General features: G+C 49.6%; 1 protein-coding gene across 1 annotated transcript; it reads left to right on the forward strand.

Moving 5' to 3' along the window:
* Window positions 1-1,634: 1,634 nt before the first annotated feature.
* marchf7 (membrane-associated ring finger (C3HC4) 7) lies at window positions 1,635-8,670 on the forward strand. The gene is made up of 11 exons (XM_084668001.1): window positions 1,635-1,780; window positions 3,620-3,819; window positions 4,853-4,978; window positions 5,093-5,276; window positions 5,651-5,797; window positions 5,971-7,039; window positions 7,192-7,361; window positions 7,531-7,634; window positions 7,773-7,874; window positions 8,191-8,239; window positions 8,423-8,670. Exons 1-11 carry the CDS (start codon window positions 1,759-1,761, stop codon window positions 8,509-8,511), a joined length of 2,262 nt encoding a protein of 753 aa, XP_084524127.1. The 5' UTR covers window positions 1,635-1,758; the 3' UTR covers window positions 8,512-8,670.
* The last annotated feature ends 39 nt before the right edge of the window (window positions 8,671-8,709 follow it).

Consider the following 8,709-nt stretch of genomic DNA (forward strand, 5'->3'; position numbering starts at 1 on the left):
TGTCTCAGCCAACCCATGTATGAGCTGTGTTGAGCAAGCACGATGAGTATCTTGTTGACCTTGCACTGTAGACTACATATCCAGTTGTCGTTCTACACCTATGTTCACCCTTTGAGACCAAAGTTATTTCTGAACCGCATAGTAGGTGTAATGCGTTAAAATCATGAAATCGCACCACACGGCTTTGTACTTTTCATTAATATAAAGTTATATTGATATTATGAGGCTACAAAAAGGTATCGCACTTTAAAATTGTCAATGTGCCACAAGGAAAAAGTGATGACTTGTTAATTTGTTGTGTTCAAATATGCAGAATTGGCTGAAATACTGCCAAGATTCTTTTTATTTACTGGGTTTTGAAAAAAAAAAAACGCACCATATGAATTGCATTATAAATACACAAAACAAATATTAAGCATGAAAGCGTAGGAGGCTAATATCCGTCCTCTTGTTACTATATACAAGATTTACTGTCATTACAGGGTCAACAAATACTTTTATATCAATGATTACAATTCATCTAATTAGTGCTGTTGGCAATGGCTTTAATTACCTCTCTGCCAATACAAACATGAAGCTCCATAATGCAAATAATGGAAGAGCACAATCTGTTTTCCAAAGTGCTTGTGCAAAGTGTGAGGTACTGCGCCCTCTAGTGAACCTGTCTATGAACAACCAGACAATCCAATTGTTTTTTCCAGTCTTGGGTAAATTGGTCTCATTTAATTGTTCACTTTAATGTAGTCTTTAAGTTATTGTGTTTATTTAATTATAATTGTAATTATTTCTGAAAGCATTTTTTATTTACTGTTGTTTTTGTACTCGTGCCTAAGACTTTTGCACAGTACAGTATTTTTCTTGGTGATCCAAATCACCAAATCACCTTTAACACCATGTCATCCTCTTCATCACGATCATCATTACTTACACATACATTTTCTCAACGTCTTCTTAAATTAAATCGCCAATAAGCCTGTTAACTGATCAACCTCCACTGGTCGATATGAAAGAGGCGGGTTAAAGGTGGCTAACACAAATGTTATTGGCTAGAGCACATGCCAATAACGTAACTTTTTACGTATTTCCTTTTGGTGTCTGGTTCCATTGTTGTCACATGGCCTTCTCTGTCAGGGACAGCTAGAATAGTCCCGTCATCGATGGCGAAACTGACTGATACACTGTGAGGGACGATGTTATATTAATAAAAAGGCCGAAGCGTAAATACATATGTAAATACTAGCCTGCATAAAGTTGAAGTGCGTTGTTTATTGGTTACAATAACGAGTTACACCAAAAAGTTATAGGTCTACTATCATGATAATTAAGTAAACATGTGAAAACATAAGAAATAATTCTGCCAAAGTCTTCAACACGGTTGCATTTTGAATTTTAATCACAACGTTTTGCAAGCCAGGTGCTATGTCGGCCTACTGTTTAGAAGACTAGATATAAAGACACGCAATATCCACCTGGATTCGTCAGTTTTAATTCGATTATGGACATGCCGAAGACTAGGCCTACTTAACATCAAAATAACATTCTCAGATGAGCGCCAAATCAAACATCTAACCTTATTGTTAAGTTTAGAGTGTACATTTTTGTTGCACTTTTTGTTGTACTTTAAACGCTATTTTGCAATATTTACAAAACAACAGCCACAAATACATAGTTTCCGGGTCCGTATAGCAGGAGAGGACGGAGGAGGCGGATCTTCAGTGCTCTATATAAACACACAGACGCCATCGTTGTAAATTTTCAATGCAGGATCGTGGAAGTAAAGGTGAGAGTGTGTGTTCATGATGACTTATTTAGGCATCATACTGTGTTCAGAATTTCGACGTAACTATACTGCTAAAAATATAAATTTACACGTCGAATTTACTTGACACCTTGCACGATTTCCTTTTGTTGCATCGCGCAAGGTTCTTTCCTAGAACAGTGACATTGTAGCAAACTGCACGGCAGCTGTCAACATGATAAAGACATGTACACGGGCTGCTTCTGTTTTCGCTAACCTAATTTTAGGCGTGCTTAAATTGGAATGATATATAGCTACATGTCGTTCGACTACAATAGTACGTTTAATTTTAGGGCTATGTCTGGAAGTGTTATTCAGTTTAGTCGTTTTTGCTAGCAAACTAGCTTTGTAACATTGTGTTGAGGGCCAGAGCAGAGCAGATAACGGCTCACTGCAGCTAGATACTTCCTGTTTGTGTAACTTATCTAGTTGTTCTCCTATAATCACGCTGGAACATAGACATTGATTTTGTTGTCACTTGAATTACTGTTAATAAACGACGCTTTGGGGCTCGGTCTTGTCAACAGGACACTTCACACAGCCACGTTATCGCTAGTACAAGACATTTTTACGGATTACCCGTGTATAGGTTGGGCGTCTAGTAGGCCAAGTGCTGTAGAGTCAGACGCAGTCGTACATGGGGATTGCATTAGCCTAAAACGCACCGAACATTTCGTAAAAACACGTTGTAGTGAAAACAGGCGTTGGTCAGATCCTTCTGAGGTGACATCGCAAGGCCTTGCTGACAAGCCTTGTTATGTTTTCGTTTAAAGGCTCCAACGTTTCTCAGAACTTTGCCCCAACCATGAAGTAGATAAGCTGCCAATTACCTTTCAACATGACCTGTGTGTGTGTGTGTGTGTGTGTATAAAAGGTTTTTTTTTTTTTTACTAAGGATGACAGGTACCAAGGAGAAAAGTAAAACTGAAGTCTTCAGCAACCAGCTGCAACTCTGAGCAATGCTGTTTACAGCTAACCCTGAGTGTTGTAGCTGAGCTGGCAACTTTAAGGTTTGGAGTCGCCAGCTACACTGTTGGCAGACCTGGTTTGCGCAGGTGCACTCTGATTCGCCAGCCTTAACGGTTTGACCAAGTTTAGCATGGCCTAGGTTTTATAACGTTTGAGTTCAGGCCAGCTCGAGACCCTTACTCACAACGGCAGTGGTCTATTTTAGGGCAGTTGTGGGCAGCAATACTATTTAAAGCAGAGCACCTCGGCCCCTTAACTAGGTCGTCTATCAGACGTCTCTGAGCCGCTAGCAAGCAAAATACTAGCAAGCAAAACACAAGCAAGCTAATGAAACTTAGCTTGTTTTTCTGAGCAGGATCTGGGTGTGGCAGGCTTCATAAGAGGAGAGATCTCTCTCCCTGCCTCTCCCTGCCTCCATCATGGTGCCTCTGTGGTCAGGAATGTAGCGTTAATAAATGTTGCTGTAGCTGTCTCACGTCCAGGCCCCTCTCTCTTTCTCTGGAAATGTCACAATCAACTTCTCCAATCTGGTTCCAAGGACATGCATGTGACACTGCGAGAGGAGCCTGCTGGAGGTGTCCATGTTCTGACTGTGTATAAACACGCTGCTACCTGCTACCTCAGCACTCCTGCCCTGAGAGCCACAGGCAGCAGATCTCACCTAGCTCTGGTGTCTTCCTGGTATCAGCTGGAGGTGACACTTGAGTCATATTCTGAAGCTGGTTTAAAGGTGCCGTCAGTGACACATGCAGGACATGGGCAGGACTGCCTGAATGTGTCATGTGCCTAATTGAAGTCATTAACTTACTTTTTGGTGGTAAAATGTTCTCTCCCTTTCTGTTGTTGGTTCAGCAGTTGGATCAGTGATGGATTCCAAACCTCGCAGACTTCCCTTCACGGTGTCCAGCTCGTCTTCCTACTCTCCGTCTTCCTCCTCCTCCTCTTCCTCCGCGTCCTCCCTGAGATCCAGCAGGCTGTTTGGGAGCAGCAGCATCCCCAGCAGAGACAGCTACACCCACGCCAAAAACCTCAAACTAGATGCAGACTACAAGGTGAGGAAGCGCCCGTCAACCTAAACAAGGCTTTTAATGAGGTCATTTTACATTTAGTCATTTCAGACGAGCAACTTACAGTAAGTACAGGGACATTCCCCCCGAGGCAAGTAGGGTGAAGTGCCTTGCCCAAGGACACAATGTCATTTGGCACGGCCGGGAATCGAACTGGCAACCTTCAGATTACCAACCCGATTCCCTAACCGCTCAGCCACCTGACACCCAATGAGGTGCAATGATCTGTGTTTTTGAAGACCGATACAAGTACCAAGTACTTTGTTTAGAATGTGTGTTTACTTAAATGTCATACACCGTCAGAGGAAGCATTATTGTAAGTCCTGGCTGCTGTCGATGGCATGCAAGGTTAGGAACACCAAGAACAGAAAAAACGTTTTCTTTTGTCTGACAGGAGGGGAGGGCTGGATCATTTAGTTATTTATTAGTTGGCGATTCTTTAGATTAGATTTCTTTTGAGTTGTTCCCTTCCGGCGTCACTGTGGCTTGATGGTGGAATAAAACCCCTGACCTTTCGTTCTAAAGCATGCCACTGCCCTCGTTAGGCCCTGCCTTGTGTAAGGCCCTCCCCTCTCCCAACTTGGCTTGTTTTCCACGTGGCTCTCGTCTACGCGAGGGCCTGTTGTTTAAGACTCCAGGTCGTTCTAGTGAGTTCTCCCTGGCGGGAGCCCTCTGTCAGGCCCCAGCGCGGTGCTCACCTCCCTCGCAGGTCTTTTTATAGGCCGGGCCCTGATTCCTGGGAGAGTAGCCTACTCGTCAAGGACAGTCCTCAGATAGGGTTACCTCTGCCCCTCGCTCGGCTGGGCTGTCCAAGAGGGGAACACAAACATGCTGTGATGTCGGTGCACGTGTGGTAAACAGACCTGGAACTCCTGAGCAGACTCCAGTTCTGTTCTCTCTGCAGCGGGGTGTGACCGACCTGTCTGCATGGGGTACACACATGCACACACACACACTGTGCCTGCATAGATCACATACCTGTACATCCCATGACTCTCTCTCTGTCCCCCCCCACCAGAGCTCCTGGCTTCAGCTCCCGTCTCGAGACTACACCCCGTCTGATGTCCGTCCCTCCTGGAAGACCCCCTCCACGGCGCGTGATGCCCCCTGGTCTCAGAGCTCCCTGTCCAGCCGGAGCAAGTTGGTGGGTACTGATGGACCTCCAGGGTCTGAGGGGAGGAACACAAGTGAAACATTTAAAGATCAGTTCCTGTCTTTGAGTTTGGTGGAGCAGCACATGACTCTGCCCCTCCTGCAGACGGAGTCTGAGCGCAGGCTGGGGACGTACTCTGGCCTGGTAGGCTCAGCTGACGATGGAGACACCAAGAGAGCCAAGCTGTCCTACATGAGTAGGACATCAGCGTACACCAGAAGCCCTTCCTCCTCTCTGAGCAGCTCCTCCTACAGCACCACCTCCCCCCTCACGACCCACAGCACCTCAGGTACACCTCCCCCCTCACGACCCACAGCACCTCAGGTACACCTCCCCCATCACGACCCACAGCACCTCAGGTACACCTCCCCCCTCACGACCCACAGCACCTCAGGTACACCTCCCCCATCACGACCCACAGCACCTCAGGTACACCTCCCCCCTCACGACCCACAGCACCTCAGGTACACCTCCCCCATCACGACCAGTCAGTAGAATCAGTCTATTCATGTTTGGAATGCTGCTGTAGATGGGGGATATTCATGGAATATGACATTTAAAAGCCTTGTTTACTCACTCCACTGTTTTATTTCGCCCCCCCCCCCCCCCCAACTTGTCTTTTCCACCACAGAGGTGAATAACAAACTGCCACCTTGTGTTTAGATTCCTCCTGGAGGACATACCGGCCTTCAGCCCACTCCTCGTCCTCGGAGGCGCTGCGCTCGTGGAGGGAGCGGGAGCAGAGGGCTGACGGAGGCCTGAAGGAGACCAGCTACAGGAGTAGCAGCCTGGGGCTGGGCTCCTCTCTGTGTAAGCCTCCACCACACTCCACCCCTCACGCATACGCACACGCCACACCCTTGATCTCTGGCTCTACTTAATATCCACGATACTCACGTCACTTTGCTCCAAAGCCAGCAGAAGGCCATGTGAGGACGTTCTGTCAGAGCTGCAGACGTCCTCACTCTCCTCTCTCCTTTCAGATCGTCCCGACCGCCTGTCCTCCAGCTACGCCCAGGGTGCCCGACCCAAAGAGCCCCTCTACTCCTCCTCCACCTCCACCTCCTCCTCGGCCCGTGAGGTCTCCTCCCTCAGCCGCCACCTCTCCTCAGCCTACCAGCCGTCCCCCCCGGCCCGGGACCCCCGCCCCCCTGCTCGCTCCCTCTCCTCCACCTCCACCCTTCGCTCCTCCCTGCAGCAGGTCAAAGAGGAGCAGCCCCCCACTCCGGCTGTCTCCTCCTCCCAGACCACCTCCTTCTGGTATTCCCCGGCCTCCAGCCCCCCAGCCCCCCGCCCAGCCCCTGAGGGTGGTGACTCCGACGGCCGTCGTTCCACACGCCGCCTTCTCTCCCGCCTCTTCTCCCGGCGGTCCAGTCAAGACACTGCCCCCCCTCCCCTCCCCTCCACTCCTCCCCCTGCCCCCCCTCTCCTCCCCTCCTCTCCTCCCCCTGCCCCCCCTCTCCTCCCCTCCTCTCCTCCCCCCGCACCCCCATCTCTCCCCCACTCCTCCTCCTCCACGGATACAGCTCAGGCCTTTGCCTTCCTCCAGCGTAGCTGCCAGGGCCTCTCCCCCGCCCAGGAGAGAGAGCCCCCTCGTGGAGGAGCGAGCCAGCCCAGTCAGGAGGCCTGGGTCTCGGGCAGCCAAGGCCCCGGGGCTCCCTCCTGGCTCCGCTCGCGCTGCACTCCTCTCTTCTCCCGCCACAGGAGGGAGGGGCGTGACGAGAGCGCACTATTGGCCAGCAGCAGTTCGGCAGAGGAAGACCCCCGAGGCGCCCACTATCCAACCAGGAGACGGAATGAGCCCGAGTCAGAAGAGGAGGAAGATGGTGAGGGTGCCGCGGGGGTGATGGCCGCTAGCGCCGCCCTGCAGGAGGAGTTGAGGGTGGCGGGGAGGAGCCAGCGACTGGCCCGGGTCATGAGCAGCCCGCTCACCCTGCGAGGCATGATGGCCATTGACATGATGGGCGTGGCCAGGAGCCAACCAGAGGGCCAGGAGAAGGAGAAGCCCGCCCCTTCCAGAGATCCAGAGAAACTGCGCAAGATCCAGGAGAGGTAATGGATCTCTGATCTGACAGGGTTTGATGGGTGTAACCCCCCCCCCACCCATCCTCAGTCACATTTAGATCTTCTCAATGATCCATTTATAGGAAAATCTCAGGTAACTCTTTCAATCGTTAATTTTCTAAGTCCTCCTCCCTTCCCAGCCTGCTGTTGGAGGACAGTGACGAGGAGGAGGGGGATCTGTGTCGGATCTGCCAGATGAAGGAGGAGTCTCCGACCAACCCCCTGGTGGTGCCCTGCCACTGCACCGGCAGTCTGCAGTTTGTCCACCAAGACTGCATCAAGCAGTGGCTCTGCTCCAAGATCAGCTCCGGTACCTGAGCAAACCCCCCAGCCCCCCCCCCCCACACACACACAGTGTTCAGCTACATTAGATGTTTGTTTTATTACCTTGAAGGAACAAACGGTGCATGTAGGAAGGGACCATGTGTAGGGTTGATGAGCTCAGCAGGTCATTGGTGTTGTGGTGTGTCCTGGAACAGGAAGTGATCTAGAGGCCATCACCACCTGTGAGCTGTGCAAGAAGAAGCTGCAACTCAACATCGAGAACTTTGACATCAACGAGCTGTACAGGACCCACGGCAGGGTAGGCCTGCCACTCACACACCTACCTAAAACGACTTGTTTTAAACCTAATAGTTTGTGCATATACCAGCAAGTCAGTGTTTCCTTACTGTCATATTGTCTGAAGTCCTTCTCTCTCGTGTCCTTTCCCCCCCTCCAGTCAGAGTATGAGTTCATCTCTTGTGGGCTGTACCTGGTGGTTCTCCTACACCTGTGTGAGCAGAGGTTCTCTGACGTTCTGGGAGCCGCCAATGATGCAGGGGTAGGAGAACATCTGCACTGCTTCCATCACACGACTGTCTGTCTGTTTAGGGGGATTTGAACCTGCAACCTCTTGATTCTGTCTAATGCCCTACCCCTGAAGCTGGGTAATGCATGTAGACACCATCTGGATACAAGGACACCAGCCTGAACAGCTACATACTGCTACTGTAGACATGCGTTTGTTGCCTACATTCATGTCCCTCAGAAATGGGGCCAAAATAACTGAATCACACTGGTTGAAATGCAACCAGACATGTTTGATACCCAGTGTGGCAGGTGTCCTTGTCCTGAAACTGTTCTCCCCTCTCGCTCAGTTTTTCAACCTGGCGAGAACCCTTCACGAACACATGGACAATCTGGAAAGTATGTTTCTAAACCCATTCTCCCTCGTGTGTGTGTGTGTGTGTGTGATGCTAACGGTAGTGAGTTAGCCGAGCGGTTGTGATGCTAGTGGCAGTGAGTTAGCCGAGCGGTTGTGATGCTAGCGGCAGTGAGTTAGACTGTGTTGTTGGCTCCAGCTGATCATGACGCTGCTTCCTGTCCCAGGTTCCTATAGCGACTCGGACGAGGAAGAAACCCATGACACCCGGCCCTCTATCGACTTCTGTGACCTTGACGACGACCTGGAGGATTGATTAGGGGAGGTGTGGGAAATGGGATGTGTTCTAGGTGAATGGTTGTCTTTGTTTTGTCTGTCTTATTTCAATGTAGCAGGTTTTTTTGTTGTTGCTTGGCCCTAAACAATGGTTTTCTTTATCTTACTTATTGCAATAAAGTTTTGAATGTATAACTAACATGTCTTGTTTAAATAACCTAGATTTGATTGAATCTAC

This window comes from Hypomesus nipponensis, chromosome 12, assembly GCF_054491055.1.
Source record: "Hypomesus nipponensis isolate SF chromosome 12, ASM5449105v1, whole genome shotgun sequence".
NCBI lineage: Eukaryota > Metazoa > Chordata > Actinopteri > Osmeriformes > Osmeridae > Hypomesus > Hypomesus nipponensis.